The sequence below is a fragment of the Panthera pardus genome, unplaced genomic scaffold (genome assembly GCF_024362965.1).
Source record: "Panthera pardus isolate Hobbes unplaced genomic scaffold, ASM2436296v1 HiC_scaffold_16, whole genome shotgun sequence".
NCBI classification, from domain to species: Eukaryota; Metazoa; Chordata; class Mammalia; order Carnivora; family Felidae; genus Panthera; species Panthera pardus.
The window spans coordinates 120,813,449-120,835,052 of NW_026526721.1; the positions used below are offsets into that span (position 1 = coordinate 120,813,449).

Below are 21,604 nucleotides of genomic sequence, written 5' to 3' on the forward strand. Positions count from 1 at the left end.
GGCTGGGCATGAGTCAGCGCGGCACTGCTGTTTTCATAGAAGCTGATATATAATTTGGGTGACCATATGTTCCGGTTTGCCCGGTACAGTCCCAGTTTACATCTGTTGCCCTGGCATCTTGTCTAGTTTTGCATTTGTCCAGACAAAAGGTCCTGTAGGCTCCTCTAAGGCCCAGGATATAGTCTCACTCATCTTTGTATCCAAACTAGGTACTTACTGCAGGGCCTCATCTGGTGCATGCCCAACAAAATGTTTGTTAAGTAAACAATAGCAACGATGGTAACTGGATGTTTTCCATTCACTATCCAACCAATATTTATTGAGTCATGCCCTCCAGTGAGTTCTAGAGATACCAACACATATAATACCCGGCCTTTGCCCTTCAGGATTTACAGGCTGGTAGAGACAGGTCAAAAGGTCAACTCAGTAAAGTAGGGTAAATGCCATAATGGGAGTATAAAACAAGCACAGAGAGGCCAGAAGGTGTGTGTGTGTGTGTGTGTGTGTGTGTGTGTGTGTGTGTGTTGGGGATACTTCACTGAAGGGTGATAGCTGAGCTGAATCATGAGGGAAGAATCTGTCACACACAGAGAGCTAGCTAGCTAATAAGCATATATGAGATATGAAGCCAGGAATAATGTGGGGAGCTTTAAGGAATTTGACATTTCTGGAATACAAGATCTGTGAGATGCAATGGTGGGAGGGGAGACCAGAGGGAGAGATGAGGATGAGATTGAGAAACACTGTATGCCAAAATAGCAAAAACTCATTCCCAGTCTCCCTTTTCCCTTCTATCCCTCTACTAGAGAGGCCAGAAGGCTAAGCACTCCATCTCCCAGCTTCCTTTGTACCTAGGGTAACCTTGTGCAAGGTCAAGGTGCTAAGGGTTGGGGAAGAGGGGGAATGAGCTTGCTTAGAAATACATAAAAGAGGGGCACCTGGGTGGCGCAGTCAGTTGAGAATCCAACTCTTGATTTTGGCTCGGGTCAAGATCTCAGGGTTGGGCTCCACACTGGGCATGGAGCCTGCTTGGCATTCTCTCTCTCCCTCTCTGGCTGCCCCTCCCCTGCTCATATGCTCTGTCTTGCTCTCGCTCTCTCAAAATAAACACATAAACATTTAAAATATATATATAAAAGATGTAAGACAGATTAATGGATCAATAGAGGGATGGATAAATGGATAGACATGTGACAAAGTGAATCTAATAAAATATTGATGACATACTATGGAACATTGGCCTTAAAAGGAATGAAGTACTGATATATGCTACAATATGGATGAATCATGAAGACATTATGCCAAGTTAAAGAAGCCAAACACAAATGGCCACATATTGTATGTCTCCATGTGTATATAATGTCCAAAATAGGCAATTCCATGCAGCCAAGAAACGCATTAGTGGTTGCTTACGGTTGGGGGGGGGGGTGGTGGTGGTGGGAGTGATGCTAAAGGGTAGGGGATTTCTTTCTGGGGTGAAGAAAAATTTCTAAAACTGTGATAATGTTTGCATGGCTCTATGAATATACTAAAACCCACTGATGTGTGTACTTTAAATGGGTCAGTTTTATGGCAGTTAAATTATATCTCAATAAAGCTGTTCCAAATGTCTACAGTAAAAGCTAGATAATGGGTATACAGGTTCTTGATGTGGAATTCTTTCCTACATGTTTGAAAGTTTTTATAATAAGAACATAGAGGGGAAAAAGGAGTGAGGGAAGGGGATGCAATGCCAGGCATTACTGGGTGGCTGCCGGTTCACCAGGAACAAGAGAATCTTCTGGAAGGGTTATAAAGAGGAACTGCAGGAGAGAGGGAAGGAGGGGGAATCCATCTGCCCAGCTCCCTCCCATCTCCTACTTCCACGAATCATGGATTACCCAAAATCTAACTGGTCTGTATTTCCAGATATGTCATCCAGACCTTTAGCAGCTGCCTAGAAACCAGGATTCACATCGCACAGTATGATATTTCCTCCAATTCTAAAAGTAGAGGAGCAACTAGGCCTACAAGTGGAGCCAGGAGGGTGCTGTCCTAAACAGAGAGAAGAGGCAGAGAGGGACTGTGAGAAGGTGTGTGAGGTTTGTGGCCCAGTATACAAACCTGATGAAACTTCTCAATGATGTACTTTGGTGTGGGGCTTTTTCCATCTGTGATGCTGGTTACTGGTTGGCTGCTTAATCCAGAAACTAATGGCTGTCAGAATCTGGAAACTTTCTCATATTATTTCTTTGATCATTTTCTCCCTTCCATTTTCTTTCCTCTCTTGTTCTTTTTGGAAATCCTCGATGAATCCCCTATGTTTCTTATCTTTTGCTTTTATTTTCCATCTGTCTTTTCTTTCTTTCTTTCTTTCTTTCTTTCTTTCTTTCTTTCTTTCTTTCTTTCTTCTTTCTCTCTCCCTCCCTCCTTCCTTCCCTCCCTCCTTCCTTCCCTCCCTCCTTTCTTTCTTTTCTTTTCTCTTCTTTTCCTTCTTTCTTTCCAGGACATTCCCTCTATTTTTTCTCCAATTCTTCTTCTTTTTTTTAAGTATTTTATTATGGGAAATTTCAAGCATACACAAAAGAGAGATGAGAATAATATATCCAGTATAGGCTACACTCAGCTTTGACAATTATCAACAAATGGTCAATCTTGTTTCATCTCTTATCCTTGACCCACTCCTACTGCCCCAGACTATCCTCGACATCATATCACTTGTATTTCACTATGAATCTCTAAAAGATAAGGCCACTTAAAAAAACAAACAATGCCAAAGCACTACAATACCATTATCTCATTTTAAAAGTAGCAATAATTCTTTATCATTATCAAAATCTGGACATGCTTACACTTCTCCACTTGTCCTGTAAACCTGTCCTGTAAATAGTTTGTTATACAAATAAGGTCAATACAGTGTAATTGCTTGGTATGTCTCATAAATTTTTGTGAATATATAAATACCTCATCTCTCTGCCTCCCAGCCCTTTGAAAGTTTTTGTTAGAAAAAGTGGCTAAACTATAGAGTATCCCAGGTGAGATTTTGCTGATAGCATCCCTGTGGTATCATTTAACATGTTCCTCTATCCTTAGTGTTTCCTATAAATTAATAGCTAGATCTAGAGGCTTAATCCTTCTACTGAAATTTCATTTCTGCAAATGTATTTTATTAACATACAATTAACATAGAAAAATGTGCACAGATAGATGTTCAGTGAAATAAATTTTGATAATTGAATATACCCATATAAGCACCACCCAAGCAAGATATAGAATACTTTTATCCACCCAGAAAGTTCTCTTGTGTCTCTTTCTAGTCCATTCTCCTCCCTACTTTGCAGGCAACCACTTTCTGATTTCTGTCACCATAGATAAGTTTTGTCTGTTCTTGGATTTCATGTAAATGGAATTGTATGGTAGGTATTCTTTTGTGTCTGATTTTTTTTTTTTTGACATAATGTTTTGAGATTTATCCATGTTGTTCTGCAAACTTATTCATGATTTTTTTTTATTTCCAAATGTCCTTTTCTTCTCTGAATGTTTCTTGTTTTCTAGCATTTGTTCTTGTTTCATGGATGCAGTATTTCCTCTTAAATCTCATATGATATTAATTATAAATAAAAAAATGTTCTATTCATTGCATTGTTTCTGCTCTCTATAAGCTTCTTTCTTCTGTTGGTTTTTGCATAGTCTTTCATTTTGGAAGGTTCTTTCAAATAATAAATGATCTTTGACTATTCATGTTTAAAGCTGACAAGCAGCTTGTCAAATGATGGGCTTCACCATAGGGTGATCCTGCCAAGCCATTTCAATGGGGACCCACCTGTGAGTATCCATAGACCTTTTGTGTTAGCATGCTCAGTTTCCCCAGACAGAGATGCTCCAATACCCCACCTGAAAGGAGTCAGCCTGCTTGCTCTCATTCTGGGAGCTAAGGTGTGGAGGGGATGGAGGGTCTCCCTATACAAAGTATTTCACTCTCTACAACTCTCAGCTGAGTTATATGTTCCTGGGTCCAGCTTCTCTCTGGTTCAGTCCCTTCTGCTGGGGTTGGAGAGGCATGATGAAAGATTACAAACAACATCCAAGTGCAGTTTAGATGGTGGTGATTGGTAAATTCTACTTAGCAATACTGATTGTGAGCTTGCTCTGTGTGTGGTCCCCTTCCAATTAGCAGATTTCAGAGGTGAGTGACTTTAAGGATTAAAATAGCTAATCAGGACACCAGATAAACATCGGTTGCTCAGTAGAAGGTATAGGGTGAAAGGAGAGAACATGCCTTGTCCTAAAACAAAGGATGTAAGACACAGGCTGGGGAGAAAATTGGAAATAATGTACAATACTTACTACGTGCTTATTACATGCTAAATATTTTCTCAAGTGCTTTAAGTGAATTTCTCGTTTCATCTCTATGATAAACCTATGAGACAGAAACTATTTTATCTCCCATTTTACAGATTAGAAAACAGAACCACAGAGGGTTTAAATCTTACCCGGGGTCATCCACCCAGGATTCACACACAGGTCTGCACTCTGAACCACGACATTGCACTGCCTCTATGGAAGCTGGCTGTTTCAAACTCTTCCAGGTTCCCTTCAGATTTCTCTGCTCCCCTTAGAGTCCTCTCGTTCCCTCTCTCTATCTATCAAGGACCAAGACCTCATCTTGGTCCATTCTTGCTTAAGCTGCTTCCCTTCCCCTTTCCCCAACAAGCTCTTCATCCTTTCCCTGTATCTCTGCTCATCAGGCTGGCTGGGCTGCTCCACACAAGCAACCTCTGCTAGGAGGTGGGGACCAGACCCTGAGCCATCCTCCAGGACCATCTTGCTCCCTCCCCAGGGAAATAAATGAAGAGTCGGCCCACCATCCTCACAGCACTACAGCCTCTTGGTATAATGGAAGGAGCACAGGACAGCATGCAGGGCAGCTTGAGATGCATTCCAAATAGTTTTCAGGACTATCTTTACCTCTTGGCCCTAAAGACAGAAAATGTCAGTGATGGAATTTTGAAGGGCACCACCTCCTTGAGGAGTGGAGGTATTTCACAGAGAAGAATGGAATTAGAGGCACACGCCAGACTCTGAGCACCCAAATTCCATCGCAGCCTCCAGCTGAAAAAATTAATTGCCTGCCCTTTATGCCATTTGTCTTCTGCATGTGAACTGCCTCCTCAGAGTGGGGTGGGAGGAGAGAATTAGCCAAGCAGCATGGGGCAGGGTCCAACCATGCTGACCTCTCACAGCTTAGTTTAACTCCTGCAGTTACAAAGGGCCCCCGCACATCAGTCTCTGTGTCATCAAAACAGTCGCTTTCAGTCCATGTGACCAGAACTGCCATTGCCAGGGCTATAGGGATCACCCAAGTGTCAGCAGCAACAAAACACTTAGTGGAGGTTTTGTGTATGTTTTTTGTTTTGTTTCCTTCCTTCCCCCCTTCCCTTTTTTTTTCTTTTGGTTTTACAATGCCTTTTGATGGACCTACATAGTCAAGACCTGGTCAGGCAAAACAAGATATCCCCAGCATGGCAGGGCATCAAGCATCACACCGCACAGGGTTTAGGAAGCCAGTAATGACGCCTCCTTTATACTCCCCCCCCTCCCCCAGGGGGCAGCAAGAAGTGCATCTACTACAGTCAACACATGTGTACTGCTTAGGCCCATCAGGACCTCCTGACACCTACAGGTGTTGAAAGTTGGAGGGAGGTGCACACGCTAGTCTCAGATCAGGATCAGAGCCAGCCTGTCAGGACCTGCGCAGATGCCCCTGTAGCTGTCCTCACTCTTACCCTTGGGCCCATGGGAGCTGAGTGGCAGGGCCAGGCTGGGCAGTCCCAATGTGGCTCTGGACAGCAGTGGACTGTGACCCTGGCAGAGCTGAGAACAGGGAGGGGACTTTCAATGGGACTGAGAGGGCACAGTTCACAACTTAATAGTTCTGTGTATCCATAAAAAAAGGGTGTGTGTGCAAGTATGCTTGTGTACGTGCAGGTCCTTCAAGGTCAAAGTCACCAGTAAACCTCCAGCTCCCACTGAATCTGAAAAGTTGGCAAGCTTAAATTCCATCGTTAGAAGAAATGCCAGCGTCGTGCCCCTGGTGCGACCAGGCCAGACTGGAGTTGATGACTGGGTGGGGAGAAATATGCAGAAAAGGAAGCTCTCTGGGTTTGTCGGTGGTGGCCCAGCAAACTGACCAGCAGAGAAAGAAACTGCCCGGGATGCTTCTTCCAACCCCCCCAACCCCAGCTCATCACAAACCAGATCCACTCGACAGCACAATCCAAACAGAAGAGGGAATCAGAATGTACATCTTTTGTTTGCCGTGGCAGGAGAACTGTTGAGCAGAGGAAAAAAACAAGCTGAGCTTAGCGCTATCAGCTGTTTCCTGGGGCTCTCTCCTTCCTTCCTCCGAGGGGGGCCTGGCCGCTTTGTTCTCGTTCCCAGCTGCTCCTCTGCGCCTTTAAGCGGTGGCCTTTGCAGACCTCAGAGGAATGCGGCCTGAGACCCCAGGGGATTTAGCTCTGAGGCTCCGCCTGCGTGCTCAGCCCCAGGCTGCAGCCTCCAGAGTGCCTGCTCTTGCACCTGGTCTGCTTTCTGCTGGCCACTTCCTAGGTGGGCAGCAGGAGCCTCACCGGAGGTGGCTTCCTGCTTTTTGTGACAGCCGAGGGAGGACACCTATTTCAGAGAGCCCCTGCAGGGGATCCAAAAGAGAGGTTTCTGCAATAATGCTTTCCACAGCTGTACAGCCTGGTGTCATTCTGCTGTGGTTCGGATTCCAGCTCTCTCACTTACTGGTCACCCCCTGCCTCACAGCTCTTACTTCATAGGACTGTGATGAGGATTAAAGCGCTAAGACCTACTGAATACCTCCCAAAAGCCTGGCACAGAGCAGAGGCTTAACAGGTGTTAGAGACCACGGTCACCAAGCCTGGGTTCCGGTTGTCTCAGGCAGGACAGCCACCCAAGAAGAAAGACTCCAAAACCTCTGAGACTACATCAGATTGAAATTCAGGGCCTGGCACACGGGCAGAGATCGATAGTCGCGATTCTTCCACTGGAGTGTGTTCTTTGGTGGCTCCACGTTCCCTAGTGGATCTCTCCGGCAGAGGGCTGAGGCCCATTTTCCATGGTGTCCCTAAGATGCTCAGAATGAAACCACAAGTGAGTACCATGTGACTGTGAGGAAGCAAGGCAACTACATGCCTGATGGGCTCAGTCTACAGGGGAGCTGCGTGCCCCCGCCCCACTGCACCTGCTGCGGCCCCATAGTCCTGCTGGCTCCCTGTGCCTCTCAGAGAACAAAGCACAGGTGCAGAGGTCACCTGAGAAGCCCAGTGCCAACAGGTGGGGCACAAACAATGCAACAGAAGGAACTGTGACTGAGGGGTCTGGTATTTGGCTTCTGGTAGGATAATCAGAACAATCATTTCTTGAGTACCTACTAAAGGTTTACCCTTTGCTAGGCTTTTATCTACCTTGTTTCTTAATCTTATCATTAAGCTTAAGAGGCAGACAGCCTGGGGTCAAGTGCAGGGCTAAGCCAGCCTAAGTGCATGTCTGTGCCAATTACAAGAAGGCACCCTGCACAGCTTGGGTTGGCCCTCAGTCCTCAGCATCCCTATGGCCGAGTGCCCCACGTGAGGGGTCAGTCTGTGCACCGCAGCCACGGTAAGTGTCAGAACCAGGACTGACACACATACCCCTTCCATCTGGTTGACGCTGAGGATCATATTTCATCAGCTGCACCTGATCTGAATGGCTCCTCTGGGCTGCCAACACGTGTCCACATCAACTTCCATGATGCAACTTTTTGGTTCCCCGCATGATAGTCCCCTCCTGCCGCCCCTGCAGACCTCCTGGCTCTCTTTCCTCACTTCCACAACTCACTGGACAAAGTGTCTCCAGTGTCCTCCAGTTCCCAGGTCCTCCTATTTACTGCCATCCCAACTCTCTCTTCCTGAGTGTCCTTCCAAGCCTGCTTTGTCATTTTCCTGCCTGAAAGCTTTCAATGGCTCCCCAGCACCCTAGGCCCTGAGTTCAAATGCCCTTGCCTGACTCCTCCAGCCCCCGAAGGCCTGACATCTGCTATACTCTCCAGTTGTACTCTCTGCACCCTTCCCACCCAGTGACTCCACACTCTGGGCAGCTGCAGAGTCGTTCTGTGCCTGAGCCCCGGGCCTCTTGTTCAGGCCTTTAGCTCGGCAGGATTTTTCAACTGTGACAGCACAGACATTGTGGGCCAGATCATTCTTTGTGGTGAGGGCTGCACTGTGCACTATAGGATGTTTAGCAGGATCCTTGGCCTCTACCCACCAGATGCCAGTAGCACTTCCCCCATCACGACAACCAAAATGACTGTAAGGATTGCCAAAAGTCCCTTGGGGGCCAGAATTGCCCTCAGTTGAGGACTCCTTTGCCCAGCCTTTACCCTTCCTCCTCACCTGCCTAGCTTGCTTGCCTTTAAGTCTCAACTCAGTTGTCATCACCTCCTGGAAGCCCTTCCCGACACCACAATCCAATGTCAGGCACCCGACTGACAGTCGGGCAGTGAGAACTGCCCTTTTACTTGTCAGTCTCCTCCCTGTCCTGGGGCTTTAGGAAGGCAAGCATTTGTGTGCCTGGTTCCCTATACTCAGGGTCCAAGTCTGTACCTGTGATACAACCTTACTTATAAATCACCCCTGACACCCCTCTTTCCCTTATGCCTTTTCCAAATCACTGAGGCCTATTCATTCTGAAATCTCTTCCCAGTTCATCCATTGTGCTCTGGCTCCACCAGAGCTGCTCTGAGATCTGAGCTGCTACCTTCTCTCACCTGGATTACAAATGATCATAATCCACCTGAATCCCCTCTGGTCGGTTCTTACTTCAGACTAATTTTCTTTTTTCTTTTCTTTTCTCTTCTTTTCTTTTTTCTTTTCTTCTCTTTTCTTTCCCTTTCTTCCTTCCTTCCTTCCTTCCTTCCTTCCTTCCTTCCTTCCTTTCTTAAATGTTTACTTTTGAGAAAGAGAGTTGAGTTGGGGAGGGGCACAGAGAGGGAGAGAGTGAGAATCCAAAGTAGGCTGCACGCTGTCAGCACAGAGCCCCACCTGGGGCTCGAACTCACAAACTATGAGATCATGACCTGAGCCAAAGTCAGAAGTTTACCACCCAGGTGCCCCCAGACTAATTTTTTCAAAACAGAAATCTAAGTATTTTGTTCCCTTGATTAAATCCTTTCAAAGACTTACTGATACTTTTTTTTTTTTCAGTAGGCTTCACACCCAGCATGGAGCCCAACATGGGGCTTGAACCCAGGACTCTGAGATCAAGCCCTGAGCTGAGATCAAGAGATACACACTCAACTGCTCAACTGACAGAACCACCCAGGTACCTCCTTTCTGATACTCTTAAGCAAAAAACTGGAGTCCTTAACATGGCCTGTAATGCCAGGTTTGGTGTGGCCCTTGACACCTCTCCGGCTTCATTTGAACCACATTTCCTCTTGCTTTGTCCTTTTCCTTTCTTGGCTTCCTTTTATTTCCCAAAAAGCAACAGGTCCCTTGCACTGGCGATCCGATGTGGAGTGGAGACCATGGTACTTTGGCCAGATCCCCTCTTCAGGTGTGGCCTCCACTCCTCCTGGGATCAAGGCCAGCCTCCAATGCTGTCCTGTGCCCAGCAGCAGCCCAGTGCTAGGGTTAAAAGTTGTACAGAGACTGTCTTGACCCATTATTGAATCTTTATCTTGTAAATTAAGTCCAATGAGACAATGAAGCATGTGCCTGCGGCATGCAGCCTGGCTCACGCACAGTCCTGTCTCCTGCCACATTTCTGCCTCCCAGTCGTGGGCTCCTGGTTGTCTCCTCCACTGTCTCTGCTCAGCAACTGTTGTGAGTCCCTGCCCCTGTGGAGGCCTGGACTCAGGTGCAGCATTGGGTTCAGGGTTGGGGTCAGGCACATGCTTCCTCAGGCCCAGCTAGTGGGTGGGGCCCTGAGGCCTAGGAGGGTCTTCCCTCACTCCTATCTCTCCAAGCCTGAGGGAATGTGACACTGAATAGCAAATAAAAAACCACCATGACTTGTTGAAAGATGGATCATGCAAGACAGGAGAAAGCTTTTTGCTGATATTTGAACGAGGGTCCTCCGTTAGCAATTTGCAAGAAGCTTGGAACTTATATGGCCAGCCCTCGCTGGGAGCATTGACTGCTGATGGCTCACAGCTGCACCTCACCCTGGGAACTGCCCTCCACCCCAGGCAACTGCCTAGCCCCAAGCTGCCCCCTGTAGCAGCAGCCCAAGGTCACTGACGGGCCCTTTAAGGGATCCCTAAAAGGTACGGCCTCTGAAGGGCCATCCCAACTCAAGAGCTTGTTGAAGGATTGACTGAGGTCTTAGTTCCTTCCACTTCATTGTGGGTCAGCTTCTCCCTCTGCTAAGTCCTGCCTTCTTCATGCATACATCTCCTGAGAATGCACCTTAATAAGTCTTCCACATGGAAATGGGTCTCTGAGTCTGTTTCCAGGAAACCCAGCCCAAGACACTCTCCTAGGACTTTGCTGTGTGAATACCTATCTGTCCCTCTGATATCAAGTTACGTTGTATTTCTCTTATGGTTAACTCTCTGCCTCTCACGTGTTAAGTCAAATCCTCCTTGGAGATCCCCATGTACCACATCTTCACAGCATTTGTCATAATTGAAATTTTACATTCCTGTGAGTAATTATTAAGTTCTATCTTCCCCACCAGACTAAGTTCCATGAGGGCAGGAAATCATGTCCACTTTTTGCTCATCATTCTATCTCTTAGGTTTAGCACAGTCCTGGTATGTGGGAAATGCTGGTACATATATGTTGAATGAAGGAGTGAGTGAATGAATGACTGCCTTTTGAATGAAGGGATGTTAAAAATAATTCTAAGACTATAACAAATATTTCTGAATGCCTTTCAACAGTGGTAAATACTTTGAAAATGGATTTGAAGTTCTGGTAGTGATCAAAAATTACTAGGAATTAATTTAGTTAATGATAGTGGTTGTAATTTTGGTGGAGACCAATGTGTGACCAAGAAATCACCAGAATTCCTCTCCTGTAAGGCTCTTACACTGTTTCTCAGACGTAAATTCTCAAAGAGAAAAAATTTTGGAGCAGGGTCATAATGATTGTGAGGTATGTAGGTGTTAATTTTTTTTAATGTTTATTTATTTGTGAGAGAGTGCAAGCAGGTGAGGGGCAGAGAGAGGGGAACAGAGGATCCAAAGTGGGCTCTGTGCTGACAGCAGTGAGCTGGATGTGGGGTTCGAACTCTCAAACCGTGAGATCATGACCTGAGCTGAAGTCAGACGCTCCACCGACTGAGCCACCCAGGCACCCCTGTGGGTGTTAATTTTGATGAAACACATTCTGAGATCTTTTAAAACTCCCTTATTCAGGGGCACCTGGGTGGCTCAGTCAGTTAAGCATTTGACTTTGGCTCAGGCCATGATCTCGCAGCTCATGGGTTTGAGCCCTGCGTCGGGCTCTGAGCTGACAGCTCAGAGCCTGAAGCCTGCTTTGGATTCTGTGTTTCTGTTCCTCCCCTGCTCGTGCTCTCTCTCTCTCTTTCTCGCTCTCAAAAGTAAATAAGCATAAAATTTTTTTTTAAATCACTTAATCAGTGTGTCTCTAGCATTGTATTTGGGACAAAAGAGACTTCAAAATAAATATAATGCCCAACCTCTGTCACCCATGATCCCCCTGAATATGAGGAGTTGGTCAGAAATGTCAGAGCAGGACAAGGTAACCAGATGTGTCAAAAGGTTTTTGGTCACTGTTCTAATTTCATTCCTTCCCATTCCTGCCAAAAGAGCAAGTCTTAAAGACTCATGTTCCATAAAATATGAAGGCCACTGTTCTCCACATAGAATTCAGAAACTGAAAGTCTCTCCGCATGAGTCCCACTGCCCAATTTTCCTATTATATTTTCCTGAAGTCCCTAAAAAAGTGATATGAATTAGTTTTATTGTATGCATGTAGATGTCAGCTGAGAACAGGCAGGAGTGCTTATCACACTTATTAAAAATGCACACAGACAGTGGCTGGGATCATGTTTAGTTATATTGTGCCTATGTGTGGGAGGCTGGCTCTGAGACATTAGTCACATCATTCCCTGTGTAGGTGGGGGTGCTCCTTTTTGAAGTCTTCACTCTGGGAGTTCAAGTAGATTTGTGGTTGGTATCCACATCAGACCAGGCTGAGGAAGATATGCTAATGTCATCACATGTACTTATTCTGAGGTTTACTGAGAGAAAGCCTTTCACAGTATTAAAAACCATAGGCTCTATGTCCTGCCCTCTGTGTGAATTTAACAGAGTAGAAACGAAACTGTAAGTGCCCTGGTGGGCGCCTGAGTGGCTCAGTCGGTTAAGCATTCAATTCTTGATTTTGGCTCAGATTTTGATCTCACTGTTGTGAAACCAAGCCTGCGTCAGGCTCTGTGCTGAGTGTGGAGCCTGCTTAAGATTCTCTCTCGCCCTCTTCCTCGGCCCCTCTCCCCAACTCACGTGTGTACACAACATGCATGTGCATGCTGTCTCTCTCTGTCTCAAAATCAAAACCAAAACCAAAATCTGTAAGTGCCCTCGAATCTGATGTACCCAGATTCGTGTCACATATCAGCAATGTGACTTTGAGTGGGTAACTTAACCTCTCTGAATCTCAATTTCTCCATATGTAAAATGGAGCTATTAATATTCCTACCTCATAGAATCTTTATGAGGGTCCCATCATCCCTTGATTAAGGGGTCAGAAGTCTTTCAAACTTTTCAAACCACGGAGGTAACAGCAGTTATTAGGGACATCTACTGCTTTTTGCCTAGCTGACATCCATTTCTCATTCTTTTCCATCCTGATTTTCCTTTGGAGAACACATTCTCATGTTTAGATAGGACAGACCTTCTCCCCGGCTCCTGGGAATAGCAGTGATTGCATCCTGGCCAGTAGAATTGGTTGTGCTTGGACATGTGACCTAAGTTGTCCATTGAGAGTCTTCACTGGGAAATGTGAAGGAATTTTTCTTAAAGAAGTGTTTTGTCCATGGGGTTGCTCAGTTGGTAGGGTATGTATGAAGATGGCCTCTATGTGGGGATCACCCGAGTGAGAGTGAGGCTAACGTGAAGGACAGCAGTGTGGGGAAACAGAGGGAGAGATCCCCAGGGACACTGCTCAGGCACCTGGATCAGGCCAGTCTTCTGAGCTTCTTAGTTATGAAAACTATTAATTTCATTTCTTAAGTAACTTCACTTTGTTCCATAAGAACCCTGACTGATAGTCCCATAAATCATAGTAACTATTCCATACATTAATCTTTTGAATTTACAATTCTTTTCCTCCAAATAATTCAAAGACTTATCTCACAGACTCATAAAACTTGGGAGACGAAGGAGGCCCTTAGGCCTGCCTAAAATGGCAGACAGTAACTCCGTGACACAGCTGGGACAGGGATCCAGGTTTTATGCCTCCCAAGCCAGCACTCTTAAACATCCCTGCCTCTCCCGGTGTGTCTGCCTTGGCCTTTCTCACACCTGAGTGGAGACACCTGTGTCTTTCTTCCCTGGGGTGTCTCCTTCTGTCACCACATTTTAGGAGTGGTTCTGTGCTCACCTCATCCCGTCCACTGATGACAACCACATTTTAAGAGAAGTCAGTCCAGATATGGGTCTTGATGGAGCCTAGGTGAGAGGCCAGGGGCTGCTGAACTCTGGGCATATGACTACTCAGAGCCCAAAGCCTTTCCTCAACCTTCATCACCTCCTGTGTAGATCCTTCTAGTTGCTGCTTGTGGGGACCCAAACCCAGTCTCTTTTTCCTTTAATTCATCTTACATAGTGTCCAAAGCACTAAAGGGTCACTCTGGTCATGCCACTTTCTTGTTGAAAAACCTTCAATGGCTCCCTATTGCCTATACAGCAATGTCCAAAGTGCTTTACCTAGTGTCCCCCAATAGCCTTAAAGGGACTGCGCCCTTCCAAGGATGCCTAGCTCCTACCTAGGGAAGAGTTACCCACTTGGAAGAATCAAGTCCAGAGTTTCAAATTCTGTTACAGCCTCACATTCTATTATGATAGATGGTACACATTCTGAGCCCTATTAGAAAGGACAACATTGTCCTTCTAACAATGTCTAGCACCTTGCTAATATTCTTTATTCATTTTGATGCTATCATATAAAAATCTTTCCCCCAGTTACCTTCCTTTATTAGTTCATAGTTCAGGTCAGAAGTCTGGGCACAGCATAGCAAGGTTCTTTGATTATGATCTTACAAGACCAAAGTCAAGATGTCTGGTAGACTGTCTTATCTGGTGCTCAGGATTCTCTTCCAAATTCAGACGGTTATGGAGCATGGAAAGGACCAAAATCTCAGAGATGTCGATCTCATCATCCTGCAGCTGTGGAATTAATGCCAGCACCACTAATCTCCACACTACTTGTTACATAAGGAAAATAAAGCCCTGTCTTGTTTAATTCACTGCTATTTGGGTTTTCTATGATATGCTGCCGAGATCAACCCTTAACTGATACAGCTCCCATGACTATGCCACTCCTACCCCTCAACCTACTTATTTAACCTCTTCAAGGCTCCTCTTCCACATCCTCTACATGTTCATGTTCCTCAGCTTCTATCCTTGCTCCTCTCCTCTTGGATGCTGCCCAAGTCACGATGACTTCAAATCCCAATATCTAGCCCAGACCTTTCTCCACAGTACCAGACCTATAGTTCTAAATGTCCAGGGAACATCTGGACCTGCCTGTCACATATACAACACAATCACCGCTGAACTTGCCAGCTTTCCAACAGTTTTACTCCTCTAAGCAGTCATTGGAGCTAGAGACCCTCCCTCTTCTTTGCCTTCATACCCAGCTGGTCCTAATGTCCCAGCAGGTCTCTTTCCAATGGTGCCAATCTATTCCCACTTCTTCAATCCTACTGTCTTCAATCCCTCCTAACTAGGTCCTCTGCCTCCCATCTATAATCCAAGTTAGTCTTCTAAAAATGTGAATCTACTCACGTCATTCCCCTTGTTAAAACCCTTCAAGGGCTCCTCAACCCCCATAAGAAAGTATTCCAATGACCTTGCGTGATCTGAGCCCTTGTCAAAATCCCTTATGTTACAGCCACATAAAATCACCTGCACTTTCCCAAACTTGCCATGATTTTTCTCACTTCCTTGGCTGATTGTCCTCACTGCCTTGTAAGCTGGAAACTGTACAAAAACAAAGTTTCAAGTGAATGTTTAAGAACCTGATTTGGGCCCTTGTCTCCCACCTTTGTGCACAGAAACTCAAAGGTAAAGACCTGTCAGAATCCCAGAGATTTTGTATTGTTTACTTAACATAATTGCTTAATCAAAGAATTAATACCCTTTTAATCAAAGAATTCTCTGCAAGCCACTTTGAAACAAACTGATCAAAACAAACTAGTTGCCTTTGTTCTCTGCTACACATTTTCATTCAGAATTTCATCTGTATCCAAAGTAAAACATTCCCCCATCCACACTCAACGGGAAAGGAGATATTTACTTTAATGTGCTAAGTGTTAGGGTTTCTTCTTTTTCTTATCCTATTAAAATTTACCTCCTAGGTTCCTGGAATTTTAGGACCCAGCCCCTAAAATTTTCCAGAGGAGGAAACCGAGGTTTTATGGACTCAGGAATGTAGCACCAGGGAGGTGGTCATTGGTGGAACATACTACATGCCGACTATGGATTCAGCTCTTTCCATCTCACCATGAAAACACAGACCATTTCCAACTCACAAAGAAAGCTCCCTGTGCCTGCCAGGAAAGGAGAGCAAAGTAACCCCCAAATAACCAGTTAAGCTAATCCTCTTACATCACTCCACTTAAGGCAAGATGACAACATAAGGGCTTTAGGGAGAAGGAAATTAGAAGAATTATGTCCAACACTCCATTTGCCCTGGGAATAGATCAGCCCTCTCCCCTTCTCTCCGACTCTGTACCCCACCCTTGGGACCAAGGGAGAGCCACTCACCCTCTGTGTGACAGGCTTGTCATCCTGGATCTGCACGGCCAGCCCTAGGTCAGACAGCCTGCAGTTGCCGAGGTCATCCAGAAGCACATTCTCCGGCTTCATGTCCCGGTAGACAATACCGAGTGAGTGGAGGTGCAGCACTCCACAGGTCATCTGCGCCGAGTAGAAGACCACCCTGCTCATGTCCAGGCCCCGTGTACCCACACTGTAGATGTGGAACTTGAGGTCTCCCCCATTCATCAGGCTCATGACCAGGCAGAGATGGGACTTGGTTTCAAAGGCATAGGCCAGAGAGACGATGAAAGGACTGCTCACCTTTTCCAAGATTTCCTTTTCTGAAAGAGCCATTTTCTCACCATTTTTCTTCTTCAGCCGCTTCTTGTCCAGTTTCTTACAGGCATACATCTTACCAGTGTTTCTCACCTGGACAGCACATACCTTAGAGAGAGAAAGAAAGGGAGAGGATGAGGTAGAAGTAAGAAGCACTAATGGGAGAAGACAGCAAGGTTGATACAGGGGATGAAAGGGCAGAAATCAGGTGAGGTTAAAAGATGGCAGGCTTCTGAGAAAAGAGAAGCCAAAAGCAATAGGGGTTCTTCAAGAAAGAGCTAGGACCACAATGAGGTACTCTGCACCCTCCACCCATTAGGGGGGCCATAATGAAAAAGAAAGGGAAAATAGCAAGTGTTAGCAAGGATGTGGAAAAACTGGAACCTTTGTGCATTGCTGGTGGGAACATAAAACGTGGAAGATTTTGGTGGTTCCCCAAAAAGTTAAACAGAATTGCCACATGACCCAGCCATTCCACTCCTGGGCATATACACAAGAGAAATGAAAACAGGTATTAAAATACATGTACATGAACGTTCGCAGCAGCACTGTTCACAGTAACCAAAAGGCATAAAAACCCAAGTGCCCAATAACAGATGAATGGGTAAGTGACATGTAGTCTACCCACACAATAGAATATTCACCCATAAGAAGGAATAAAGTACTAATATATCTGCAACATTAGTGAACTTCCAAAACACTATACTCGGTGAAAGAAGCCAGATTCTAAAGGTCACATATTGTGTGATTCCATTTAGACGAAACATCAGGGTAGGAGACAGAGAGCAGACCAGTGGTCGCCAGGGACTGTGGGGACGGAACTGGGGAGTAACTGTTAATGGGTACAAGGGTGATGAAAATGTCTTGGAACTACATAGAGGTGATGGTTACACAACACTATGATGCATGTATTCAATGCCACTGAAATGGCTACTGGTTAATTTTATGTTACGTGAATTTTACCTCAAAAAATGTTTTTCTAGTTAGAAAGATAAAGAGCTGATCATGGCAGTGGTATAAAATTGATTCTCAACTTTACTTCAAGATGAATGTTTTCTCAGATACCTGAAGTTTTCTCAAATCAAGTCCATTACCACAATTAAGGGAAACGGAGAGCTCCCGTGGTCGTGTGCTGCTATCATTCTCATGTCTGGGGGGCACTTCAGTGTGCTCCTGGCGTAGACCCCATCATAAAGATTCTTGGCCAACTCCACATTTTGTTTGTCTTTCCCAACCCACTCTCATTTTATTTCACATGGTGGCCAGAAAAAAGATGTGGGAGCCAGTTAGGAATTCTCCACAGGCGGCACTGAAATCAGTTCTAAGTAGGTCCTCTTGAGGTTTTTTTGTTGTTGTTGTTAACGCAAAACCAAATCCTTTTATGCTGTGTACTTCACCTTCCAGCCCAGCCATTCTGAGACACTTACCTCCCCAAAACCACCTTTCCCCAGAACTCGGAACTCATCGAAGTACTTGTCCGACACCGGTTGCATCTCAAAGACCTTCCACTGCAGAAACTTGTCATAGAAGGGGCTGGCCAGGAAATCCCGGAAGGGCTGGTCCTGCAAGAAGGCCATGACCTCAGCCTTGGCCTGTGCCACCAGGGCTATCTGATCTTCCTTGGTGGTGGCTGCTTGGCACTTGGTGGCCAGAGCTGGGCTGAGGAAGGGATGTGGGTGCCCTGGAGCAGAAGCAGCCACACAAGTGGCCACTAGCCCCTGCAGCATGCTGCCCTTGACAGGACCCTCCTCAGCCAGCTCCCAACTCTGCACCTCCTCAAGGAAGGCCACGGCCTCTTGGTATGGGGGCACTGTGGCTAGGAAGTCCCGGAAGAGGCGGCGGCCAATGGGCTGCTGCTCGCACAGGTTGTTGAAGTCCTGGGACAGGGACTGGCGGAGCTGGGTGCAGGACTGTGGCCCGGGCAGCACCAGACTCCGGCGTCGCCTCTGCAGCTCCTTGCTGTCTCCATCCAAGGTCTTCCGGGCCTGCAGGTAGGCTGTGTTGGCAATCAGGTTGTCCAGGCCCCCCATGTCGACCATGGCTGAGCACAAGGTGTGCTCCCAGGAAAAGAAAAGGAAGGATGGACGGCTGCAGTGGGGACTCAGTTCGTCTGGGGGCCAGCTGGATGGTTTCCCTTGCAAGGTTCAGTAGCTTCCAGAGGATTTACAGGGAGTCTTCTAGTCCATGGGTAGCACTGGCAGAGGGTACAGAAAGAGGTTTCTCTTGTAAGAAGCTTTGCTGGCTATGTATAGCCGGCCAGAGAAGGGCACATCACAGGTCATGCTCCCATCCACCAAGAGGAAAGCAGCCAGAAACACCTGTGAAGGCCACTTGTTCATCGTGGGGACATTTTCCAGACATACCTGCTCCCTGAATACACAGTTACCACTTTCCAAAGGAAAGGAGTCATTATAAGGTGGTATACTATTTGTTGCTGACAGCATTATTTTATTAAACTCCTTCTAATTTTACACATTTCCTTCCAGGCTCAAGCTAGGTAAACTCCCAGGAAAGCCAGGTCAGTCAGGTAGAGGAACTGTGAGGGGTAGGGGAGGTTTTCTTCCATGTCTAGCAGCCCAACACAGAGCAGGTTACAGAAGGGGATGCTCTGAACTTTGAGTCCTGAGACATGTTCCCAGAGGCCCTCGGGGACTCATATTGCGGCCCTCAGAGTGGACCGTGGCTTTCCCACAGTCAGTTGCACCCCGAACAGTCTGCAGAGATCATCCAGTTATGGCTTTCCTAGTTCCCAGGAGTCTGAGACTTAAAGTACTGGGTTAAAAAAAAGGGGGGGGGGTCATCTTGGCCCAAAACATCCCATGAAGTGACATAAGCAGAAAAAGAACACCACTTCACCACATGTGGTTGTAACTGTTCCAAGGGCACAATCTAATGAGTGGAATCCGAATGTGAACGAGCCTCTTCTGTGTTGAGACCCAGAGCAGCGCAGTTTCAGGCGTGGCCCCTCGACATCTTTGCCAATACTCCCTCACGAAGCCAGGAAGCTTCCCTCCACGGAGATCGCTCAGAGCCGCCCCAGACCACGACCTCACAAAGAACAGAAATTGGTTTAGACAGAGATCAGGCTAAGAACCTCTGCTCCAAAAATAACACTTGTGTCCTACAGGGAAAGAGTACTCAGGCTTTTTCTTCACAAAGCAAGGCTAAGGCAGCTTAAAAACAAAGTCATTCAGTATTATGCCAGAGTGTTTAAAAGGGAAAGAGAGCGAGAGCGAGAGCGAGATCGGAGCGAGAGAGAGAGAGGAGGGGGGTGGGGGGGGGGCGGGGGGAAGCTGGTCAATCTTTTTCCAAACAAACAACTTCTAGCACACACTCTGTCCAAACATCATCATGACCACCTCGGTCGGCCTGTCGGAGCCTGCCCTCCGTTCCCCAGAGCAGATACACGCTTGGCCTCATGCTACCGAGAATTATGTAATGAACTCATGGGTGCACTTTGGCTTTCACTGCTGCACTGTAAACCATCACCCCTACGGTAGAGATAGGCAATCTGCGCCAGTGACCACTGCTCAGAAATGTTGGTACTTTTTTTTGTTCTTGATATGTCATCCTGGGTCCACATTTCTGAGTAGTGAAAAACCAGTCTGAGAATGTCTCTTAAGGAGGAAATGCCTTTTCCTGTGGTTCATATGAATACAATGGCAATGGAACAGGGCAGAACTTTGAGAAAATGGTAGAATTGTCATCACATCGGTATTTAACCTTATCGCTGAAAAAAGAATGCTTTTCAGTGATGAACATATATGTTATGAATGGCTTGATTCCACTTGGACTAATACCTTCCTTTATCTCTAGTAATCAATCCGCCCAGCTCTAATAGAAATATGTGAAGGCACACATGGAACTTGAGATTTCCTAATAGCCACAGTTATAAAAGGAAAAAGAAACAAGTGAAATTAACTTTAATAATATATTTTATTTCGCCCACTATATACAAAACATTATCATTTCAACATATAGTTGATATGAGTTGCTAATGAGATATTTTACATCCTTTTTTTAACATTTATTTATTTTTGAGACAGAGAGAGACAGAGCATGAACGGGGGAGGGTCAGAGAGAGAGGGAGACACAGAATCGGAAACAGGCTCCAGGCTCTGAGCCATCAGCACAGAGCCCGACGCGGGGCTCGAACTTGCATACCGCGAGATCGTGACCTGAGCCGAAGTCAGACGCTTAACCGACTGAGCCACCCAGGCACCCCAACATCCTTTTTTTAAATTATATTTTTTATTGCTGTTGCAAATGTTTCCTTTTGCTATTTTTAAATGTTTATTTCTGTAAGAGAGAGAGAGAGAGAGAGAGAGAGAGAGAGAGAGAGAGAGACATTGATAGCATTAGCAGAAGAGGCACAGAGAGAGAGGGAGACAGAGGATCTGAAGCGGGCCCCGTGCTAACAGCAGAGAGCCAGATCAGATGCAGGGCTCGAACTTGTGAACCATGAGATCATGACCTGAGTGGAAATCGGACCCTCAACTGACTAAGCCACCCAGGTCCCCTACATACTTTTTTATGTCCTGAGTTTTCAGAATATGTTTGTATGTGACACTTACCACACATATCATTTCAAACTACCTACATTTCAAATGCTCAGCAGATACAAGTGGCCAGTGGCTACCCTATTGGACAGCAGAGAGTTAACCCTTCTTTACCTAGTTTTGTCATGAAGAGGAATTGTTCTTATGTTCGTTTGTTTTCTAATCAGTAATCCCATAGGCCATCTGGGTAAAACAAACAAACAAACAAACAAACAAACAAACAAAACACCTCCCTTATTAACTGAAAATTATCTAATTGATGAGAACAGAATGTAGATAATAGTTGAACACAGAGTTTAGAAGCTATAAAATTGCCTACTGGCAATTTAAAACAGAGTGTCATTATTTTTAAGTGTTACTTACCTGAAAAAAAAAAAAAAGAGGTCTGTTTAAGACAACACTTTATGTGATTACTAACAATTAATTAGGGTCCAGGGCTTTTCCCAACTTGATGAAACAGTAATTGGAGATCCAATTAAATAATAGCATTGTATCCTTAGCTTTAGAAGCCGAGCTAAGCGCTGCGCACATTCAGGACACCCTATGCCAAGGGGGAAAAGTACCAGAAAACTTGGATTGGAGATGTGGCCCAGCGGTTACAAGCACTAACTCCGAGACTGCTTGGGAGAGCTGAATCTCGACTCTAGGAAGTCTTGGCTGTGTGAATCTTTAACAAGTTACTTAACTTCTCTGAGCTTCAGTCTCATTATCTGAAAACAGAAATAAAGTGCTG

General features: G+C 45.8%; 1 protein-coding gene across 2 annotated transcripts in view; it reads right to left on the minus strand.

Annotated features, from left to right (window-relative positions):
* Positions 1 to 19,372, minus strand: part of GRK7 (G protein-coupled receptor kinase 7) — a 33,067-nt gene extending 13,695 nt beyond the window's left edge. Inside the window, exons 1-2 of one of the 2 annotated variants that reach the window (XM_019438321.2) lie at positions 17,740 to 19,372; positions 15,983 to 16,420 (exon numbers count right to left, since the gene is read on the minus strand). In XM_019438321.2, coding sequence (XP_019293866.1) covers positions 15,983 to 16,420; positions 17,740 to 18,351 — 1,050 coding nt within the window. In that variant the 5' untranslated portion in view covers positions 18,352 to 19,372. The remainder of the gene's footprint in view (positions 1 to 15,982; positions 16,421 to 17,739) is intronic. The other variant, XM_019438312.2, reaches the window with a different exon arrangement.
* Positions 19,373 to 21,604: the final 2,232 nt, after the last annotated feature.